The sequence below is a fragment of the Carassius auratus genome, unplaced genomic scaffold (genome assembly GCF_003368295.1).
Source record: "Carassius auratus strain Wakin unplaced genomic scaffold, ASM336829v1 scaf_tig00022046, whole genome shotgun sequence".
Taxonomy (NCBI): Eukaryota; Metazoa; Chordata; class Actinopteri; order Cypriniformes; family Cyprinidae; genus Carassius; species Carassius auratus.
In genome coordinates this window covers 344,396-369,000 of record NW_020525158.1, presented here as the reverse complement: position 1 = coordinate 369,000, position 24,605 = coordinate 344,396, and the positions used below count along the sequence as shown (strand labels likewise).

Sequence of the window (24,605 nt, the reverse complement as noted above, 5' to 3'; positions counted from 1 at the left end):
AAAAGGCCCAACCACCTCCCTCTCCCAGCCTGTTCTCTCCATGCGGTTCCATTTAATGATAGTTTAGATCAATCTGGTGATGGCAGAGAGAAAGAAAAGAGAGTGCATAGTCTTTTCTCTCTGAATTTGTTGTAAAGGCTCTTCTCTCGGTGTGAGGGGTGACAAGGTCTGTGGGCACTGCTGCTTTTAGAAGAGCAATAATCATCAACATCTCTGAGAAAGCCCATCGTGCCAGTGAGGTGGGTACAAAGGCAAACACCCTGGATGTGAACATGACCGCCGTTCTCTTTACCCTGCAGCAGACCGCTGTGTAAAGAACAGGAAAGAGAACATCACAGTATCAAAGCAAATGTGTGCACTACAGGAACTCACAGCACACTATACATGCTTTTAATTATTGTCTTTAAAAATAGTTCACAAAAAGATGTGGAGAATGTAGCATTAGATCACTTCAATAAATCAATAAATGCTCTGCAGTGAATGGGTGCCGTCAGAATGAGAGACCAAACAGCTGATAAAAACACCACAATAATCCACACCACTCCAGTCCATCAGTGAGTGTCTTTTCAAGAGATAAGCTGCAAGTTTGTAAGAAACAAATCCATGCATAAGACATTTTTGACATTACTGGAGGAAGTGTTATGGATTATGGACTTATATTTTGGCCAGAAGTGACCGTTTAGACAGGTAAAAACATCTTAAACAGGAATTGGTTTATTAAAAAATAAAGCTTTTCATTTCACCAGACATTAACTGATGAACTGGACTTCTGTGGATTATTGTGGTGTTTTTATCAGCTGTTTGGACTCTCATTCTGACGGCACCCATTCACTGCAGAGCATTTATTGATGAACAAGTGATCTAATGCTACATTCTCCAAATCTGATTAGGAAACAAACTCATCTACATCTTGGATGGCCTGATAGTGATTAAATTTACATTTTCATTTTGTAATTTAGGTCAGAAAATATATATATATATATATATTTTTCTTTTTAAACCTTTTAAACCTTTAAATAACATTTCAAAAAAGTTTGCATATTATTATTGTTATTTTTTTTTTATTCAGAATGCAGATATTAAAGGACAGACTATTTAAGTTGTGGAATCTTTTTTTTCTTATTCTTCATATTTGATGCATCAGTATTTTATGTAGTATGATAGTGAGAATATGGAGCTTAAAATAAAGGCGGAAAAATCAGCTTCATCCAGGACTTTATATATAATTGCATCAACAATTTAATCCAGAAAAACTGCAGTCAGTATTATGTATGTCCAAAAATTAAATTCTGATCGCTTGTAATATAAATCAGTGAGGTTTTTATAGCAGACTACATAAAATTGTGAACAAGATTTATAAAAAAAGCAACACGATTCTAACAATTTAACACAGAAATACAGATACTCAGACTTCACCACTGCTTTGCTGTCACCACACCAGACTGCACCTCTTCATCTGAAAGTGCTGTATTCAGTGCAGTATTCAGTAAGACAGTATTCATCAGCACATGGGTCACTCTGGTGGAGGTCTGTCAGGGGAAAGCCCATCTGCTGATATGACTTTAACAAGCATCATTAGCCCCGCCTTTCTTAAATGAGTTTGGTTTCACAAAACAGGGAAATAATTCAGTTCATCAGCTCCTTCATGAGGCCATCAGATCATAAGGAATCATTAGATTGGGTTTTATGCATCCTCTGCTTTGGGAGGTATAGGAAAGGCCATACTGGACTGGCTAGAAAGGACACCGTGTATTTAGGTTTAAAAAAAAAAATCAGAAAGCGATTATTTATGAAAATTGATGAATTTGCATTAAACTTATTTTCTTCAGGGATAAAGCAAATGGCCGAGGTCAACGTCTACCAAGTCATCTGCATGCCATTAGGAATAAAGAGGCTCACGAATTGATCCTTTACAAGTTGCTCTTGCATGATAAAATGTTTGAATGTAAAATAAGGTCAAAACGGTGCATGTCATCACCATTACAAACTATTTTCCAGAGATAATTTGTGCAAATATGACACGCATTCTTAGAGAATGAGCTTCATCTACAAAAAGACACTAAATAAGTATTACCATTGTCAAATATAGAATCTGACCCCCCCCCACCATTTTCATTCAAATTTTAGATAAGCTTTTAATAACTTTGTTGTGTGTATTTGTCATTCATATATATATATATATATATATATATATATAATATATATATATATATATATATATATATATATATATATATATATACACACATATATATATATATACACACATATATATATATATATATATATATATATATATATATATATATATATATATATATATATATATATATATATATATATATATATATATTTATATATATATCACATAAAATATCACAGTTTTATTTTTATTTTAGTATATCGATTTTAACTTAATTAAAATGATTAATGCACCTTTTTATTTTATTTCATTTAGGTTATTTATTTCACGTAAGGAAAATGTTTTTTAATGCTTTTAGGTAATTATAATTATAGTTAATTATAATTAATTATAATATCCTTGATTTGGACTACAGCCATCACTTGTATTCAAACTTCAATAAAAAAAAGATAAAAAGATAAAATTCTCAATTTTAAGGTAGCACAAACACTTATTTAAAGGGGGGGTGAAATGCTATTTCATGCATACTGAGTTTTTTACACTGTTAAAGAGTTGGATTCCCATGCTAAACATGGACAAAGTTTCAAAAATTAAGTTGTACGTTTGAAGGAGTATTTCTGTTCCAAAAATACTCCTTCCGGTTTGTCACAAGTTTCGGAAAGTTTTTTTCGAGTATGGCTCTGTGTGACGTTAGATGGAGCGGAATTTCCTTATATGGGTCCTGAGGCACTTCTGCCGGAAGAGCGCGCGCTCCCGTATAGCAGAGCACTAAGAGCACAACAGACTTCACTGATCAGAGCGAGAGCGTCGCCAAATGTCTCAAAAGAAGTGTGTTTTTGGTTGCCAGGGCAATACAACCCTGCACAGATTACCAAAAAAAAAACAGCATTAAGGGACCAGTGGATGGAGTTTATTTTTACAGAGCATCAACGGAGTTGTGCAAGTGTTTGTGTTTGTTCCCTGCATTTCGAAGATGCTTGTTTTACAAACAAGGCCCAGGTTGACGCTGGATTTGCACATCGTTTATTTCTTAAGGGTAATGCAGTCCCAACGAAAAAGGGTCACGATCGTGTGTTGGAACCGCAGGCGGTGAGTAAAACTGCTTCAAATATCTCTGTGTTGTTAACTTAGCTATCGGCGCGTAAGCACATCAAGTAAACAACATGCGATGTTGTCATCAAACTGCACTTTCCACATGTACAGCTTAAAAAAAAAAAAAAAAAAAGACGACAAAGTGGAACTTAGTGATTTTCCAAAACCGCTAAGCAAATATATACAGTTTCAGTACATACCACATAGCATACCGCCTTTGCTGATACTGCTCTTGTTAAATTTCAGCCTCTGGATCTGTGTCACAGCTTCCAAACGCTCTCAACACAAAATCCTACTCGCGCTCGTGATTCTTTAGCTCCGCCCACACGTCACGCCTCTAGGCGCTCGTGTTTTTCCGGGAAAAATCGGTACAGACTATCTTTCTCTTATGAATATAATAAAACTAAAGACTTTTTGGAGTTATGAAGGATGCAGTACTACTCTATAGGTACTCAAGATTAACAGGATATTGAGTGAAAACGAGCATTTCACCCCCCCTTTAAAAAAAAAGTTGTACTTTAAAGTTTTAAAAGTTGGATTTGCATGACTATCTAGGAAAGGCACTGTAATTTATGAATTGGCAAGTGATGACCAGGGAGTAACATGTTGTAAACATAACTACATGATCTCATTTTGAGAATAAAACTGATCAGAACCTTGGTTGCAATTAATATGCATTTTTTTTTTCACCACGGGAAATGTTTTTCTTTCCACTCCCAAATTGCTCTAATCACAACCATCTGTTCTTTAAATGGAAGTAGACACATCTGGTTCCCTTTCCTTCAACTGTGCATCTGATGTTCAAAACCCTGTCTCCCAGCATCCGTACCGTGCCTGGTTGAAATAAGATTATTCACACCATCTGATTCAAGCGGCGTCTGTTTCTTTTACGTTAGCAGATGAAATAATCCAATAAGAGTCCTGTGAGGAGCACTCTCGCTCAGGTTATGACTCCCTCTGCCAAAGTCCCGCGGTTCAAAGTTGGACCTGCATTAATATTCCACCGGTGCCCGAACCAGTCTAAAAGATTCAATAGATGCTCAAAGAGCAGTGAACAGAACCCCCAGTGTTTCTGTCAAGTTTGCGTGTCTGCTCGCCTGCCACAAATTCTTGGGCATCGATGTCTGGATCTTTGAAGATAACATTCTTAATAAACATGCTCCCTATTACTGTGATATAGACAGAGCGGGAAGAAGAGAAAGAGAGCGAGACCAAGCAGCGAGGACAGGGTTTAGGTCAGATCTCACTCCAGTCTAAATTGATGAGCTGTGGTCTTCAAAAGAAAAACTTGATCCTGATCCTGCAATGGCTCCTGAAAGCCTGCAGCTGGGTCTTACACAAACACTGAAACATCAACCTGTCACTGCTCGGCACCTGAGCTCATTCATAATCTTGGGATATACTGTATATTTTAGCAACAGTACACCGATAAATATAGGTAGGGCAAGTATCACTATTATTTTTGTATTGAATTTTTAAGAAGGCTATTGCTTCACTGGGGTCTTAGTATCAAACATTTTTTTTTTATATTTTCCTAAACTATATATATATATATATATATATATATATATATATATATATATATATATAGTTAAGGAAAATATATAAAAAATGTTTGTTTGTCAGCTTTTTTTTCTTCAAAAATTTAATTTTAGATTTTGTTTTTTTGTTAGCATTTATTAATTTCAAGTAACAACATTTTTACTTTGTTTAAATTTTAGTTTCAGGTTTAGTTTTAGATAACTATAATGAATCTGATGTAAATAAACACCTAACTCTAAATATTTGGTGAAAAACAAAAAAGCAATTTAAAAAGTAGTTAAATGCAACAATTTATGCAATAAATCCTAATTAATGGCATAAAACATAAAACATTTTACTAAGTAAATGCCTCTATTTATAAAATTATAGCCATTCAACATCACAGAATTATTTATCATATTGATTTTATCTATCATTTATTACCAATTAAAGAACATTAACAATTTTTAACTGAAGTAAACTTAAAAAAAACGATATTCAGATAAACCCATTATAATAAATGTCACACTTAGCTGTGCCTTTTATGTTAAAAATGTTAAACAACAAAAATTTGTCACAGAAATTAGCATTATTAATAAATATAACATTTTAACATGTTACTTGTCCCAAACCATTTGATCTTCGGACTGAAAAATACTTTAAATCATATGAGGACTGTGATTTTCATCTGGGAATAAAAGCAACCACCCAAAACACGGTCTACAACACCCTAACAAACACCTACCGAGGGTGATCTGTTGCCATGCAAGGATGGTTGGATGCTGAATCTAATAACAGTGTTTTTATAGAGCCACAGTGTTCACATCGTTCAGGGGAATCAGCCTCTGAAAGACTAAAAGAACTAACTCAACATCAATCTGGAACATAAGGCAAAGTATTTTAACATCTGGAAATATTGCACACATCACCTTTAATATTGTTTTAAAGAAGAAAAAGGAAGACGTCAATGCTTGTAAATCATTTAAGTCTATTCTTCATCTGCTCTTTGACTCTGTTCTGATATATGTGCATCTTCGTCTGTTGCCTTTTCACAGGTGATAAAGTACTAAATATTTCATCCAAAGCTCCACACTCAGAGGACACACAGAGACTTAAAGGTGCTTTCTCTCCCCTTATTGAACTTGTTGAATAATTGATAAGCGGACTGAATGATGCCATACCTCTGGTCATGACGATGCCCGCCAGGCCTTTGTGACGTGCGTGCAGCAGTGAGGAGCAGCCGGCCAGCTCCACGTACTTTTCTCGCACCAGGTGGAATATTGCATCTGCAAACTCCTGCAATTCACAACAGGTTCTTGGTAAGTGTGTTGCCTTATTAAAAATATATATGTTCATATGGATATTTTGGTGTTTGTGCACCATATCATCACACCATACAGTACTGAAAATGACGGTTAGTAACTTACAGTAATAACAGCAAATATTGTAGACTTTTTTTTATCAGTAGGTGATGTAAATTCAAATGTGAATGCACAAAAAACTATTATATTATATTATATAATCGCATAATCTCTTAAACATCCCATTATAAAAAATGTATAAATTAAAATTAATTTGTCAGATTAGTAGGTTATTCAAATTTGAATGTGAATGTATTAAAAAAATACAAAATTAAACGCAGGGTTTTTCATTGAGAAAAATTTGTTCTGAAGCAGAATTTAAATTACACATCAACCTATTATATTATATTATATTATATTATATTATATTATATTATATTATATTATATTATATTATATTATATTATATTAAAAATCTCTTAAAGATCACATTATAAAAATCACATCAGAACATCAAACTATTACATTATATTATATTATTAATGTATTATTAACATTTTTGATATTATATTAATGCATGTAATAATATTATTAAACTGTTAAATATCATCAATTTTTACATCATTTTAATATATAATAATATATATTTATATTATACATTACTATTACATTATTGTTACATATTAAACCATTTATTCATTACAATGTTTGCATGCACCGTTTCATTAATTATTTTTTTTCACAGCTTCAAAGAACACATGAATATATATATATATATATATATATATATATATATATATATATATATATATATAATGTCTCAGCATTTGAATATGCAACAATCAATGTTCTGTTAAGTAATAAAATAAAATAACAATTATATATGTTATTCTGTGTGTGGTTGATGTTACTGTTACATTAATATTAGAAATAACTTCATTCAGACAAGATATTGTACAATAAAGATTTGGCATGCCATAAATCATATATATCTTGCATATTTAATTTCAAATCAATTAAATTCAGTGAACTGCTTTGCTATTCCATGATCACACAATGACTTTGCCCGTGGCATTTTTTCCCCTCACACCAACATGGTGACCCAATTAATTAGTGTCAAAACACCGGCCATCAATGGAGTAATTGGAAGGAGAAGAGACCACAGGCGCTCTCATAGTCAGACGTTTATCTGAGACACTTTCACTAATAGCGTGACTAGTTTGGTGGCGTCTCAAACGGACCATCTGTCCATCTCTCTGAGCTCAGGGTTCAGGCTGAAAAATAACCTGGACCCTGTGTTTGCATTCACCAGACCGCTTCGGCCCATACAGCTGTTCCTGAACCCGTGCGAGTGGATTTTTCACACCACATCCACAACTGAAGATGTTATGTTGCGGTTTGTGTCAATTAGTGGCTTATGGAGGCAAACACATACTCATACAGTACACACACACACACACAGTGCCAGATGATAATTATGACTTCTGAGGGGTCGGCCAGACGTCTGCTGAAATGAAATGGAGGCAAAGTGCCCAGAGGCCAAAAACAGATGCACTTCTTTATGGAGGATGTTCACAGTATGTAGCAATTGATGTTATGATTGGAGAACGGTCATAACAAAACAGGCACGTGCCAGTCTGTGGACCTTGAAAGACATTTAGCAGAAAACCAAAAATACCTATGCTACTCCATAGGTATTGACATGTAAAATGTACTTCTTATTTTGTTTAATAATGGGTTTCTATGTAAAAACACAATGCAAAACGAATATTGTTTATTCATAAGCTGTATACTGTATTTTGTCTTTTATTAATACACTGAGCTACATTAAAAGTTTTCCTTATGGCAGGAAAACACTATGTTTTGCTCATATTCTGAGTGAATCTTCCTAAGCACCATCAAAAAAAATAAAATAAAAAATGTTTTGGTTGCACTTTATTTTACAGTACGTGTACTGACGTGTACTTCTAGTTCTGGTAATACAAGGTAAGTACATGGGGTAGGGTTAGGTTTAGGGGTAGGTTCAGGGTTAGTACCTAGTTATTACATAGTTATTGCAATTACTATAATAAGTACATAGTAAAATAAAGTGCTACCAATGTTTTTAAGACATTTGTACATTGTACTTCCATATACTGCCCTACAATTTTTTATGCTCAAATAGTTCTGTCCGCAGTTTAATGCGCAGCAACATCTGGGAGTAAACAATTCCGCTGTATACACCAACAAACCTCTCTGGAAATGTCCCATAAGGTCTAACCTTAAACATATGAACCAAATAATGGTGTCATCATTAATCTAAGGTTTGGTTGCTTTAGCGAGCAGTAACACACAGTAAAGCGCCTGACATATTTAAATGCCTCTCAGTGGTAATTAATCCCAACTGATCCCAATGTCACCTTAATAAAACATCTTTTATTGGTGACATTAAAAGAAATAAGAGGGATGCCAAACATTTCCACACTTCAAAGACAAGAGGCGTGAGCTGTGGTTGGATTGACGCAGAGATGTGCGGTCATGATCCAACATACACCTCTGGTGACTGGAAATACAGCAACATTTTCTGCAAAACCTGAACTGTTGTCAGGGTGTTGCTATATACGTAGTTTCTTAGGTGATCTGTGTGGTTTTCAGCATGTTGCTATTCATTTGTTTGTTTGTTTTGTTGCTATGCAATTGCATAGAGGGAGTCTAAGTGTTATACAGTTTTTAGGGTGTTCCAGGTGGTTACTCAGGCATTGCTATGTGGTTTCTAGGGTGTTTGTGAGGTTAGGCTATGTTGCTATTCAGTTGCTAGGAGCCCTGTTTAATTGCTAGGGCACTGGTATACAGTTTTAAGGTGTTCTGTGTGGTTTTTAACATGTTGTGATGTTGCTAGGTTGTTCAGGGAGGTTGCTAGATTGTTGCTATGTGGTATCTATGATGTTCTGTGGATCTCAGCTTGTTGCTATGGAGTTGTCAGGGTGTGCTGGATGGTTAGCTCAGGCTGCTTTGTGGCGATCTACAGTCGTGGCCAAAAATGACGGCACCCTTGGTAAAAATGAACCATAGAAGGCTGTGAAAATTAATCTGCATGGTTAATCCTTTTGATCTTTTATTAAACAAATTCACAAAAATCTAACCTTTCACTGGATAATAAGAATTTTAAATAGGGAGACTTATTATGAAATTCCCAGCTCCGTGTTGGTACTGTTGGACGATCCAAAAATGACCCATTATAAGAATTCACATGGGGTACTTTTTATCCCTGTGCTCACCAAACCCATCTCGAGGGTTTGCTGCTAAAAAGCTCATTTTTTAGTTTCATCTGACCATAGAAGCCAGTCCCATTTGAAGTTTCAGTCATGTCTGATAACTGAATATGCTGGAATTTGTTTTCGGACGAGCTACGATAATTTTGAAACCCTCCCAAACAACACGTGGTGATTTAGGTACTGTTTGACGTTTTTTTTTTTTAAAAGGCACTTCACTAATTTGTGAAGCTAAATTATCTTTTGCTGCACATCAGAAATATATTCTTTGGTTTTTCTCATTGTAATGGATGATTAAGGGAATTTGGGATTTGTTTTCCCTCATATTTATATTCCTGTGGAACAAAAAGCCATGGCTGGATAATTTCATGTTCATAATCACCCTGGAGTGCTCAAAATTGTGAATATGAATGGGAATATACTTCAGAGATCTTTTACTCATAATAATTTCTAGGGGTGCCAATAATTGTGTCCAACGTATACGAGGAAAACATTTATTTCATAATGATATTTTCCCCAATTTTAAATTCTTATTTTTCAATGAAAGTTTAGATTTTTGTGAATTTGTAAAATAAAAGATCAAAAGGATTAACAATGCAGATTAATTTTCACAGCCTTCATTGTTCATACTTACCAAGGGTGCAGATATTTTTGGCCATGACTAAGTGTTTTTAATGTGCTGCAGTGTGGTTTCTAGAGAGCTCTGGTTAGTGGACAGGGTATTGGTACACAGTGCCCTGTCAACCCTTCTGTGTGGGTTTTGTCATGTTGTGGTGTTGTTAGGGTGTTCTATGAGGTCGCTAAGTTGTTGCAATGTGGTCTCTAAGATGCTCTGAATGGATCTCAATTTGTTGTTATGCAGTTGTTAGGGTGTTCTGAGTGTTTATTCAGGCACTGCTGTGTGGTTGCTAGTAGGGATGCACCAGAAAATAGCCGAAAATAGCATTTTTGGTTTTTGGCCGAAAGAGAAAAACGTTCAAAAATATCAGTGTTCAGAATGCAGGTTTTACTCTCCCTCTAGCTGTCGTCACTGCACGGTGTGATGCATTAAGTTGACAAAAAAAAGTTACAAAATTATTTAATATTATTTAATAAAATAATAAATAATTATTGAAAAGCATTTTCAGTTTCAGTTTTGATTAACGGCCAAGACCATCCAGAATTTTCGATTTGCCATATAATTGTTGATAGGGTGTCCAGTGAGGCTGTTATGCGGTTGCTAGGATGGTGTTACTGTATGTGGTCTCTGTTTTTTTTTTGTGCATGTGTGTGTGTGGTTACTTTGGTAGTTGAAATGGCATTTGGTAAACAGTTCATTCTGGTCTCTACGGTGGCCGAGACAGCTCAACATGCTGCAACTTAAAACACATGCAAATTGAAAAAAACATCAGCAAGTGAAGAAAACATCTTCATCAGTTTGACAACACAAGTGTTTAAAGGAGACCTCAAAAAGTGTCGACCCGACTTGAATTTGTTTATTGTGCAGTGGCTACTGGTCAGTGGAGTTGTTGGTGAACTGAAAGGTGAGTTTTTTTTTTTATGGTGTTTTTTAAACACCATGATTCCTTTATCTTTTGGATATTAGTAGCCTATGAGATAGCCTAAATAAGCTGAATAATTACATGATGAAATGTAAAACGTTACTTAAGATGACTAACTTTAATATTCTCAACTAAATATAATTTCAAGGTTAATGAAAATAAATTTGCAATGCTTCATTAATTGTTTCTTAATGTGTATGTGCTATGAGGATTTGCAGCATTTCTTAATTTATATGTGTTGTGAAGTATTTGCAGCGCGTTTCGTTGTATGCATGTGTTGTGAAGTATTTGCAGCGCGTTTCGTTGTATGCATGTGTTGTGAATTATTTGCAGCGCGTTTCGTTGTATGCATGTGTTGTGAAGTATTTGCAGCGCGTTTCGTTGTATGCATGTGTTGTGAAGTATTTGCAGCGCGTTTCGTTGTATTCATGTGTTGTGAAGTATTTGCAGCGCGTTTCGTTGTATGCATGTGTTGTGAATTATTTGCAGCGTGTTTCGTTATATGCATGTGTTGTGAAGTATTTGCAGCGCGTTTCGTGGTATGCATGTGTTGTGAAGTATTTGCAGCGCGTTTCGTTGTATTCATGTGTTGTGAAGTATTTGCAGCGCGTTTCGTGGTATGCATGTGTTGTGAAGTATTTGCAGCGCGTTCCGTTGTATGCATGTGTTGTGAAGTATTTGCAGCGCGTTTGGTTATATGCATGTGTTGTGAAGTATTTGCAGCGCGTTTGGTTGTATGCATGTGTTGTGAAGTATTTGCAGCGCGTTTCGTTATATGCATGTGTTGTGAAGTATTTGCAGCGTATTTGGTTTGTATGCATGTGTTGTGAAGTATTTGCAGCGTGTTTCGTTGTATTCATGTGTTGTGAAGTATTTGCAGCGCGTTTGGTTATATGCATGTGTTGTGAAGTATTTGCAGCGCGTTTCGTTGTATTCATGTGTTGTGAAGTATTTGCAGCGCGTTTGGTTATATGCATGTGTTGTGAAGTATTTGCAGCGCGTTTGGTTGTATGCATGTGTTGTGAAGTATTTGCAGCGCGTTGCGTTGTATGCATGTGTTGTGAAGTATTTGCAGCGCGTTTCGTTATATGCATGTGTTGTGAAGTATTTGCAGCGCATTTCGTTGTATGCATGTGTTGTGAGGTATTTGCAGCGCGTTTCGTTGTATTCATGTGTTGTGAAGTATTTGCAGCGCGTTTGGTTATATGCATGTGTTGTGAAGTATTTGCAGCGCTTTTGGTTGTATTCATGTGTTTTGAAGTATTTGCAGCGCGTTTGGTTATATGCATGTGTTGTGAAGTATTTGCAGCGCGTTTGGTTGTATGCATGTGTTGTGAAGTATTTGCAGCGCGTTTCGTTATATGCATGTGTTGTGAAGTATTTGCAGCGCATTTCGTTGTATGCATGTGTTGTGAAGTATTTGCAGCGCGTTTCGTTATATGCATGTGTTGTGAAGTATTTGAAGCGCATTTCGTTATATGCATGTGTTGTGAAGTATTTGCAGCGCGTTTCGTTATATGTATGTGTTGTGAAGTTTTTGCAGTGCGTTTCGTTATATGCATGTGTTGTGAAGTATTTGCAATACTTGTGTTGTCAAACTGATGAAGATGTTTTCTTCACTTGCTGATGTTTTTTCAATTTGCATGTGTTTTAAGTTGCATCGTGTTGAGCTGTCTCGGCCACCGTAGGTCTCTCTATACAGTAAGTCACATGATTTGAGGTATCGATTATATCCGTAGTAATGGGACATGGTTTAATACTAAGGGTTACTTAAGCAAAAGTAATCACAATGCTTGATGTGCAGCACCACAAATATAAACACACAGTCAAACACACAAAGGAGGTAGAGGGTATTTGACAAGGAAGGAAAGAAACAAAGAGAAAGAGATAACTGGAGAGAAAACAAGCCCCAACGTTGGCCATTTCAGGGAAATTAAATGGCTTCTGTCTTTTGATTGCTACATGCCAACATCACATCATGAGCAGTTCAATTTCAAAGACTTGTCTCAACAAGAACCATTAATGGCAATCAAATCATTTGATTCCTTTTGAAGATAAGCCACAATAATTAAGTCTTTTGCATAAATCTGTATTCACAAATCTGAATGCAGAATAATGTCACACTGATTCGCAAAAGGGAAAACTCTTGCAGGTAATGGACAGAAATTAGTTATCAAAGTCAGGAATAAAATATTAAGAGGACTCAAAAGGGGCTCTAATACCTTAAACGTGGCCATGAAAAGGAATTGAAAAATCAAAAGCAGAAAAAAAAAAAAAATGTAGTCTCTGGCAAACTACTAGAGATTTTGTTGAAATTTAATCAGGCAATAAAAAAAAATAAAAAAAAAAAAATAAAAAAAGGTACAGCTCTATTTGAAAGGTGTGGATCATGTGACATGACAGATAGAACATCTTGTGATGTCAAGTCAAGTCATCTTTATTTATATAGTTCTTTTAACAATAGATATAGTGTCAAAGCAACTTTTCAATATCAAATAGAAAAATAGTGTGTCAATAATGCAAAATGACAAAATTTTCACTTGTGATGTGCGGAGGTTCTTTCTTCTAAGAAAAAAATAAGGTCCCACTTTATATTAGGTGGCCTTAACTAATATGTACTTATATAAAAAAATAAGTACAAAGTACTTATTTTGTTCATATTGTATTGTGAAACACTTTTGCTGCTATTGAGGTGGGATAGGGGTAAGGTTAGGGAGAGGGTTGGAGGTATGGGTAAGTTTGAGGGTGGGTTAAGGTGTAAAGTATGGGTCAACAGTGTAATTATAAATGTAATTACAGAAATTAAATACAGATGTAATTACAAGTAGTTTTAAAAAAAAAAATATAAGTACAATGTAAAAACATGTATGTACAGAATAAGTACATTGTACTAAATTATTAATTAAAATGTAAGTACATAGTAGTTAAGGCCACTTAATATAAAGTGGGTCCAAAAATAAAATAAATAAATAAATACATACACTGCCCTAAAATTATATCCTGCTATATTTAGCTTCAACCATGGGGTTCTACCTTTGTAACCAGTAATAATTCAATTTTCACTCAACCTTGTCTGCTTTGGTAGAAAAGGAATTTATATAATATCTAAAAAAATTAAATACAAATTAAAGGTCTCTAGTATTAGCTGCCAATAATGATGTCACACCTATCAGTCACACCTATCAAGTATCTTTGCTTAAACCTCACACTTTTTCCTGGTGCCAAAACCATGCTGGTTGACTGGTCTAGATGGTCTCCCAGCTTGGACAAACTGATGTTCAGCTGGTTTATCGGATTAGTCAGATTGTCTCCCAGCCTGAGCAGCTAAAGAAGTTGTCAAACCCTCTCTAAAACCAGCAGGGCCGAAGCAGCTCTTAAAACTAATAGCTTCAAATGGGATGAAATTGAAAATCATTCCAGACTTTACACCAAGAATAACAATATTAGCATCCACAACGGCAGATGATAAAGTTCTGTTTAATAAAAGCTTGCACAGGATTCTGAATGGCTGCCAATGTTTTTATCACTGATCAACTGAAAAAAATGTTCTGAAAGTGATTTCATCGAGTTTGTTCCTTTGTGCCTTTACAGTTGTAGATTCATTATCAAACTCTTTATCTTTATCATTATAGTTATGAACCTTGGTGTAAAAAGGCCTTTAGGCTTAGGTAGAGGTTTAGTTATATTACAATAAGGCATCAATTGCACAACATTTTAACAGGTTTCAAAATAACTCTCTTTCCAGAACTCGTATTCCCAAGGTAATGTAGAATGTCACTAGCACCGCTGCCGTCATCTCTCCTCAGAAGTCAATACTAAGCCAGGAACACAAATGTCAACAGGGAAATTTTCTTGACTGATCCCTGACCCAGAAGTCTATCCCTTGGGGCCTTCTTGCTGACAAAAGAGTCCTGGCAATGCATGATTTCCTCTGCAAGGAAAAGCGTACAGACTATGCAGAGAATTCCACTGCCTGCTCTCAGATTCCAGGTGAGCAGACAGGAAGAAGGTAAGGTCGGAATTTAGCTCCACAGTATAAGGACTTCCCAGAGAAGCGCGCCCTGCTTACCAACCAACTTCACCCACACTGAAACAATAAAAATTCTTGATGACCTGATGTTTTTTTTTTCTTTTCTTCTTTTTGATACATCATGATTTAAAATGTGAAAAGTGCACAGATTCAATGTGGACCTATACAGTAGTATGCATGACTCCTACAATGATGTGTGATGATAAATAGATGACGCCAACAAAGTTATGAAGGGATTTTACATAATTATGAAATTAACATTTATATCATTATGCTTTTACTGTACAGACCATGTCAATAAATCTCAATATCCTTCAAACTCTGGATAAACGTCCCGCAATTACCGGTTTCCTTTGGGTGACCTAATCATCATATATTTCCTAGTAATGTGGCTCTGTTGACTCTGATTCTTTACAATCTCTAGTTTGAGAGAATCCAATCATACGATGGCGCGTGTGAGAGCCATCGCTCCAGAAACCTCCCCCAACGGCTTATCAGGGCCCAACAGAGTAACCGTGCCTGCAAAGAAACGGGGCCATGTCTCCTATTTCTTTATAGACGTATTTAACAATCACCAAGTTTTAATAGTGTCTTTCCATGGCTGTTTGATCCTCCACCTTGCTGCCCAGGGTGGATTCTTTGAAAATCAATATCCGTTGCTGTTTTAGGAGCTTTATAGTGGTAGGTACTCCAGTGCCACACATTTCACTCCTGTTTGTTCTCTGGTACCCATTGTATTAAAATCACTGTCCCTTGCATTGGGTTAACAGGAAGCCCACCATTTCATTTCTGGTTGCGTTGTTTTACAGTTTGTTTTCCTTTCTTTCTGCGTGAACAAAAAGGGGAAGCGTGGAAACCGCTGACGAAGCCCCCACCCATCTGAAATGAACTGTGTATAGCTTTGTAATGTCGCCTCAAACCGTGTCCAACCTTTTAGTGTGCAGAAAGTCCAGATGGCCCTGCAGCCTGCAAGACAGATTTTCAGCCGGCCACACTTTCTGCTCTATCAGCGGGGAGCTGTCAGTCAGATCAGCCTGGCTGGGCCACTGGTGTCATTACAAACAATGCTTTCTCATCGGTCTGTTGTAAGACTTCCAATGCCCCAAAATTTGATATGGGTCCTTCAACGCTCTGGAGGAGAGTTGGGTCACCTTACCTGAGGGATGGACAATGCACCTGATCCCTATAGCCTATGGGAATCATGACAAATTTGTGGCCTGGAACAAATGACCTCCACGATCAGGAAGGTGGTCATGAAGAAATGGGTCGACCGATGAAAGCACCGGCCTGATTTTTAGCTTTAAAATGTAAAATGAAGGCTAACTATTGTGAGATGTGATGTCTATTAGACAAGAACAAAGATTTGGGGAAATCTATATATCAATGTCAAAGTGGATGCCTCTGATCACTCTTCTACAAGTCACAGTTTTTTTCAGTGCCTTACGTCATGAGCGTTGCATTTTTAAGATGCCGTATGAAGTTAAAAGTAGTTCAGCTTTAACATTTTAATGTCTTTGTTCCATTCGTTTATAATGTACTCTGTCCAGCTATTTTTGAATGCAAGAACACATCCCCTTAGGGTGCATTCACTGCTTTATGCGAAGACATCAGAGTTCACTTTGTTGAGTCACACTTCATTACAAAAGTCCACTTCAGACATTCTTCTAACCATAAGTGACTTTGAAACTACATGAATTTTTAACTACTGTACATGTCAACTTGATAGAGTGTTTTTAGACTGATAGGTTAGGATCAGGGTTAGTAGAATACAGAACTCAAACACAACTATTTAAAAAGATTCAAACATTCACTGATGCTCCAGAAGGAAACAAGATGCATTAAGAGCTGGGGGGTGAAAACTTCTGGAATTTGAAGATCAAGGTAAATTATACTTAATTTGTGTTCCGGGAAATATACAAGTATCTTCTGTTGCTTACGAAGGGCAGAACTAAATGGAAAAATACATATATTTAAAAAAAATAAGAAAAATTTGGCCATCTTCAGCGTTCTCTTAATGCATCTTGTTTCCTTCTCGAGCATCAGTGAATATTTGAACCTTTTTTAAATAGTTGTGTTTGAGTGCCTCAATTGTCCTCAGTGTGAAAAGATCATACAGTCTTACAGATCATACAAAATCATACAGTCACTGCTGGAAAGGGTTCAAATATGCAAAGATGCTGGAAAACTGAAGAATCTGCAGAACCTTTTAAGATTTTTCTGAAGAACAGTTCTCAGTTTAACTGTTCAGAACAAACAAGGGACTCATGCACAACCATCACAAAACAGAAAGACAGTCGAGGATCATCAGGTGACCACACACAGTACTAGGAAACCAAGGGTTCCCAAACTTTTGAATGGGGTTATTTTAATAATTTCAGCAATTGTTTTGTCTTGTGGACTAAATGTAAACATATTTTATGTACAATATTTTACTCAGGACAATACTAAACAAAAAATATCATGCATTTAGTATGATCTCTCTTATTATTTTTTTAATTATTCACATTTTCACAGATTCTGCAAGGGGTGCCCAAACTTTCGATCCCCACTGTATGTCAAGTTAGGTCACCTTTATTTATATAGCTCTTTTAACAATACAGATAGTGTCAAAGCAACTTTTCAGTGCATCTGCACAGTGGCCTGAAAAAAAAAAAAAAACTATATATACATCTTTTTTTTTGTATTATATATTTTTTTCAGGCCACTGTGCAGATGCGCACTAACAATCCTGCAGTGAGGATCATAATCATATTACATGCATGCACTTCAGATGTTGCTTAGAAGGGAGTGTACATGCATGTGTAAAATACATGCATATATGTGTGTGTGTGTGTGTGTGTGTGTGTGTGTGTCTGTGTGCTTTCATGTGCGCAGTTAGGTTACAGGGTTTAATGCCCAATAACTGTCCTGCTTCTGATCATACAGACCTGGCACACAAATATGAAAACGGCTTTAAGGATCAGTTCAATCTACGCCACAGACTATCATGGCTCCATGGTGGATTTTCCCTGCATGGTCTTAATTCTCTCTCACTGTGCACTCAACTTGGCATTATCGGTGCACCAAAAGGTGCCACGGTACATTTCACTAATCCTGTGCCTGTACTCCTGACTTACTTTTAAAAACTATGTGACCACACATCCTCAAACTTCAGGCAGTATACAGTACAACAGTGTGTATGGCCTGGTTTGCAGAGTGGAAAACGTGGTAAAAAAAATCTGAGGCTCCAGCAGGAGGGAGCTTGTTTTAAAGTCTCAGTATGAGTCCCACCTGATTAACCCTTGTGTCAAGATAGAAAAGCTCAGATAAGAGGGAAAATGGCTTCATAATGCCAGAGCGGGTGTAAAACACACACCAGGGTCTTTATACATAATGCATCAAATAAAGAGGGCAGGGAAAAGACTCCTTCAAAAGCATAATATGACCTGCCACTTAAAATTAATTTATAAAAGTGTGAGGGAGTTAGCGGGGGAGATTGAAAAACAGAGGAGGTCCGGGAAGATGAAGAGGAAAGATTGATGGAGAGAGGGAAAGAGTGTGATGTTCTCTTAACAAGCGCCTCTCAGGCCGACCCTTGTCTGACCGTAAGGGCTGTTCACACGTCGCTCATTACTCCACTCCTGAGAGCCCTGCTAACGGAAAGGCCATGGAAAACACTGTCATCATTACTCCCAAAACTGTGCCAATGCTACCAGCTAATGCAGCTAACTCTGCAAAACAAATGACATACACAAAACAAGACTGTAATTATGAAAGAGAGATATATTATATCTGCAGAAAGCTATATGTTAGAATTATTATCACAATGATGGCTGCTTAGCTGACACAGCAACCCCGGAAATTACAATGTGAAATCTGCCATCTTTATTCATGAAATCTCAGAAGTTTTAAAGTCAGTCGCCTGAGCTGAAAATGTCATGTGACAGAGTGCTTTAGAGCCACAATATTAATACACAGTCACAAATAATTCACCAGCAATGACCATGAGCTATGACAACAAGACAGTAGAATGGAAGAAATATACAGTTTTGTTCAAAATAATAGCAGTACAATGTGACTAACCAGAATAATCAAGGTTTTTAGTATATTTTTTATTGCTACGTGGCAAACAAGTTACCAGTAGGTTCAGTAGATTCTCAGAAAACAAATGAGACCCAGCATTCATGATATGCACGCTCTTAAGGCTGTGCAATTGGGCAATTAGTTGAAAGGGGTGTGTTCAAAAAAATAGCAGTGTCTACCTTTGACTGTACAAACTCAAAACTATTTTGTACAAACATTTTTTTTTTCTGGGATTTAGCAATCCTGTGAATCACTAAACTAATATTTAGTTGTATGACCACAGTTTTTTTAAACTGCTTGACATCTGTGTGGCATGGAGTCAACCAACTTGTGGCACCTCTCAGCTGTTATTCCACTCCATGATTCTTTAACAACATTCCACAATTCATTCACATTTCTTGGTTTTGCTTCAGAAACAGCATTTTTGATATCACCCCACAAGTTCTCAATTGGATTAAGGTCTGGAGATTGGGCTGGCCACTCCATAACATTAATTTTGTTGGTTTGGAACCAAGACTTTGCCCGTTTACTAGTGTGTTTTGGGTCATTGTCTTGTTGAAACAACCATTTCAAGGGCATGTCCTCTTCAGCATAGGGCAACATGACCTCTTCAAGTATTTTAACATATGCAAACTGATCCATGATCCCTGGTATGCGATTAATAGACCCAACACCATAGTAGGAGAAACATGCCCATATCATGATGCTTGCACCTCCATGCTTCACTGTCTTCACTGTGTACTGTGGCTTGAATTCAGAGTTTGGGGGTCGTCTCACAAACTGCCTGTGGCCCTTGGACCCAAAAAGAACAATTTTACTCTCATCAGTCCACAAAATGTTCCTCCATTTCTCTTTAGGCCAGTTGATGTGTTCTTTGGCAAATTGTAACCTCTTCTGCACATGCCTTTTTTTTAACAGAGGGACTTTGCGGGGGATTCTTGAAAATAGATTAGCTTCACACAGACGTCTTCTAACTGTCACAGTACTTACAGGTAACTCCAGACTGTCTTTGATCATCCTGGAGGTGATCATTGGCTGAGCCTTTGCCATTCTGGTTATTCTTCTATCCATTTTGATGGTTGTCTTCCGTTTTCTTCCACGTCTCTCTGGTTTTGCTCTCCATTTTAAGGCATTGGAGATCATTTTAGCTGAACAGCCTATCATTTTTTGCACCTCTTTATAGGTTTTCCCCTCTCTAATCAACTTTTTAATCAAAGTACGCTGTTCTTCTGAACAATGTCTTGAACGACCCATTTTCCTCAGCTTTCAAATGCATGTTCAACAAGTGTTGGCTTCATCCTTAAATAGGGGCCACCTGATTCACACCTGTTTCTTCACAAAATTGATGACCTCAGTGATTGAATGCCACACTGCTATTTTTTTGAACACACCCCTTTCAACTAATTCAACTAATTGCCCAATTGCACAGCCTTAAGAGCGTGCATATCATGAATGCTGGGTCTCATTTGTTTTCTGACAATCTACTGAACCTACTGGTAACTTGTTTGCCACGTAGCAATAACAAAATATACGAAAAACCTTGATTATTCTGGTTAGTCACATTGTACTGCTATTATTTTGAACAATACTGTAAATCCATTTCACCGTAAAACACACACACACACACACACACACACAAAACCACAATAATATAAAAAAAAAAATACACACTATGTTTTGAATGGCCATCAATGGACAAAGGTTATTTTTAGAAACAGACTGTGTAGAAACTGTGTAGTTACAGCATCTGGACCAACAGAGGCTAACTGAACATGCTTAACCTTTACTTGGTCATGACAAGCAATCAAGTAAAAGATATCTGGTTCAATTTATATCGCAATTTATATTTTGTCCTAAGCAGATGATGTTTGTGATATAAATGTAATAGATCTCACAAATTGAGGTCTATAGTTAATTTTTGGACTGCTGACCAGATGACAAAACAGCTAAACCACAGAGAGCAGTCTAAACTCTCAACACTACAGTTTCAAAATTAAAATACATATTTTTTTTTATTGCTTGTGATTTTGTTGCTTCGTACAGCAGTTTGGAAATTTGGAAAGAAAACATTACTTGGCACTCGATGCTTTGAAGTATTGCATGACTTGTGTCTGTTTAGGATGAGTTGTGAGTTGTTAAACAGAAAAGCATCCAAACAAATCAACCTACCAAAGGAACAACATGCACTACTTCAAATATTGCCTTGACAAGCACCTTTCGTGTTCAAACGCCCTGTGAAGTAGCTTTTTGCCGTCATCTTTGAGGGAGAATGTTCTGACCATCCACCAGAAACACTATAACTTCTGCTTCTCTTGAAGATACCAGCCAGAGCACTGTGCACCATCCCAGACATCACTTCAAACCCAGTCTGCTTCCCTTGAACAGACCCTCCATATCTGCTGCCAAACCTGGTTCCCAGTAAACCCTGCCTGAAATTCTGAGCTTTAGAGAGTAAAAATATGATGTTTGAAAAAGGATGTGACAATTTCAGCAATTACAGCTGGTGAGAAAGGAAAGAGCAGTCATTTCACTGTCCAACCCTTGGGCAAGAGCAAGAGCACCAAACCTTTTCACTGAGTGCCCTTTCTGTCAAGGTCGAATGATCGGACACTCCTAAGCGCTGATCCTAGCCCTGCGAGAAACCCTCCGGCAGGCCATATATCACTCGGTATTGATATAGTTCCACTACATTGCCACACCTGACATTTGATTCATTGCTTCAGGTGTTCTTTTTAAAATCCAAACAGTCAACAAGGAATCAAGGGAAAATGTCTAATGAGCGTTGTGCCATGTTGGAGATTGGTAAAGCCAGAGTGCCTCAAGTAAGTCATTTGGTTGGAACGTATTGGTGTGTGAAGCAGCTGTCTGTCTTCGTGAGAGCCTTTTTCAAATTTCAAATTTCAGGAAGTTACAGTCAGAAAGAGCTACAAATACTTGTTAGAAAGAATGTAATGGTTATTTGTTGCATACTTTACACCATTAAGGTAACAGGATTGATGTAAGATTGTCCTCCACTGAGAATCATATAAGAGACGAAGTGATAAAAGTAGGAGACTGATCTCAAAGAGTTCACATCCTGAAAAAATGACGACAAATAAACAGCAATAGGTTTTCAGTTTAAATGAGCATATTTGCTAATTGCATCCTTATGATAAAACCTAAAAAAATAAATAAAAAAAAAACCTTCTGTGTTGTCATAAGTGCAAAAGTGTTCCACAGCCAAAATAAGCTTTTATAAGGACCAGAAATTATTCTGACAGTAGAGAGTCAGCTATGGTTAAATTAGCTATGTTCAATCCAAAGTTGCAAATTTAACTTGTGCATAAAACGTACAAATAAAGCACCATTCATTCATTGAGATGAAGATAACAAAATTGTAGCATCCTGGTCAACGGGAGGCAATTAAACCAAACCACTTTGATGACAAGCTTTGGTTTGGTTCTTTTGGTTCTGGATTTCAGAATGACCAAAACAACATTTATATCCTGTACAATGCGGTATGTCCACCGATTAGTCCAGTTATGCCATCCCGTCATGCAAAGTCATGTGACTTTTTGATGCTTACTGAGAAATTATTTGGTAAATGTGTTTCCATAGTAGTTTTTGCACATGATTTCTAATCAGATTATTATGCACATTTTTTGTATTTATCCATCTCTTGATGTTCCCATTCAGTATATGTTTTGTTTCCAAAATGCATATAAAATAGGTGGATGGAAACAGCTGTAGTACTACTGAAAGATCGTGATCCTAACTCCGGGACACTGTGCACCTGGAGACTCAGTGTACACAATGAGATTTTAAAAGCTTCGCTCAAATGTGTACTGTAAATTAGTGTTCATAAATGGCTGTTGAGAATTCACTTGAAATGAGTAGAGGATTTGACCCAGTAACAGCATTCAATACTTCGTGATTTAACAAACAGATAATGTGATTCATCATTCATATAATGTGTTCCACCTAACATTACTCCAATAATGATTTTAAACAGAACTACAACCTAGACCTGAATTAATGTGAACAGGAAGGCACAAACATTTGAAGAAACTGACATGGAAGGAAGAAATGGCAATGGACATCGAGCGCTGTATGCTTCCTTCACCTGATTACATTCAGTAGTTGAGAAAGCCAAAAACGTATTGCGTTAACACAACACAATATTCTCAGAAACTCCAGCCTGTGAACTGACATGATTTACATCATCTCTGACATGTACTAAGCCTCCATAACAATCCGCCTGCTCTCACGACACAGATTTCTTTCATTAGGCACTGGTTTGACCAGGCTGCTTTACACTTGGTGGGGCGTCATGCTAAGTCAGTTACAGTATCACTACTTCTTGCGATTTCTCTTTAAGTGGATCACCCAGGGACGTGTCATTGTTATGAAACATAACCTTTGCATCCTAATGCGCGCTTGTACAACATCTGCTTTGATTTACAGTCCTGTTCTTCAGTCCCAACGGCTCCACCTATGATTGGAGGGTGTTAGCTGATGTGTAAAGTTAACTGCCATGGTCAGACCTCTCTAACCCACCCTCCAGCTCTCTCAGGGAAAGAGTTCTTCTATTAAAGGATGGTTTACAATTCGGGGTTATGGCTGTGCGTGTGTGTGTGTGTGAGGTGATAGAGGAAGAACAGGGAATTGTTTTGCAGACAGTGTGTCGGCCTTTTGAATTGTGCACTGACACTTATGACTGTCATTAGAGGCACTGTACAAAAACTGAAAAGCCTTCATTTGACATGGGAATCACTGAGGCACGCAAAGGGAGAGATGTCCATGTCCACTCGCACCAAAATATCTTAATGGTTTTGTAACTCTTTGAGCAAATCCACAAGTGCACCAGCAGAGGGAGCTGAAAGGAGCTCTTGGAGAATCTGTCATTATTCATTTATCTGTCTGTGTGGGGGACGTACACTAGTGTGATCTCCATTAGCAGAGGTGAGGTTTGAGAATGTCAGTGTTGCATATACTGAGTGACACAGCAATGCTTGGGAAGCTCCGATTTAAAAATGCAGGAAATGGAGTTTCCCTGTTCATGACGAGGTGCTGAGGCAAACCAGATTACCTCAATGCCTGCGCTGTACATGTCATGAAGTTGTTTGAAGGGCAAATGGGGCTAAAAAGGGTTCAAAACCGCACACTAAAACGGTCTGACTTTTTTATTTTAAATATATTTATGGAATATAAATGCACAGCTGACTTTACACATTGGGTCTAAAAGCAGCATCTCGCCTTGGGCAAGTTCACCTGTGAATTTCATGGGTTGTTCCAAACCAGCGACTTTCTTCTGTGGAACACAAAATTAAATCTACTGAGGAGAAATGTGTTGAACAAGGGCAAACAAAAATCAAAACGAGCACCAAAAACAAAACAAAAAATATTTAGGTACGTTTGAGGTAGTGTTCTGGTGCGTGTGCCAAGTTTTGCGAGTTTTCAAGCATGTTTAGTCCCTCAAAAATGTGATTCACTTTGAAAAAGAATAATAATAAACAGAGCAAATCCAAGATGACAAAAATTACGATTTTTTTTTTTGTCTCAGTGAAAAATACTTTTTATTTTCGAACTACTTAATTCAGTTCCACATAAGAAAATAACATGGATTTGTAAGGGCATGAGAGTGAAAGGAAATGAATGATGAATGGTGTACTATTCCTTACATAT

The 24,605-nt window shown here is 36.9% G+C and overlaps 1 protein-coding gene across 1 annotated transcript in view; it reads right to left on the bottom strand.

The window, feature by feature from the left end:
- The window catches only part of LOC113077248 (double-stranded RNA-specific editase B2-like), a 161,904-nt gene that overhangs the window by 6,085 nt on the left and 131,214 nt on the right, over positions 1-24,605 (bottom strand). The window contains exon 4 of the mRNA XM_026249697.1: positions 5,938-6,052. Within this exon, the coding sequence (XP_026105482.1) occupies positions 5,938-6,052 (115 nt within the window). The remainder of the gene's footprint in view (positions 1-5,937; positions 6,053-24,605) is intronic.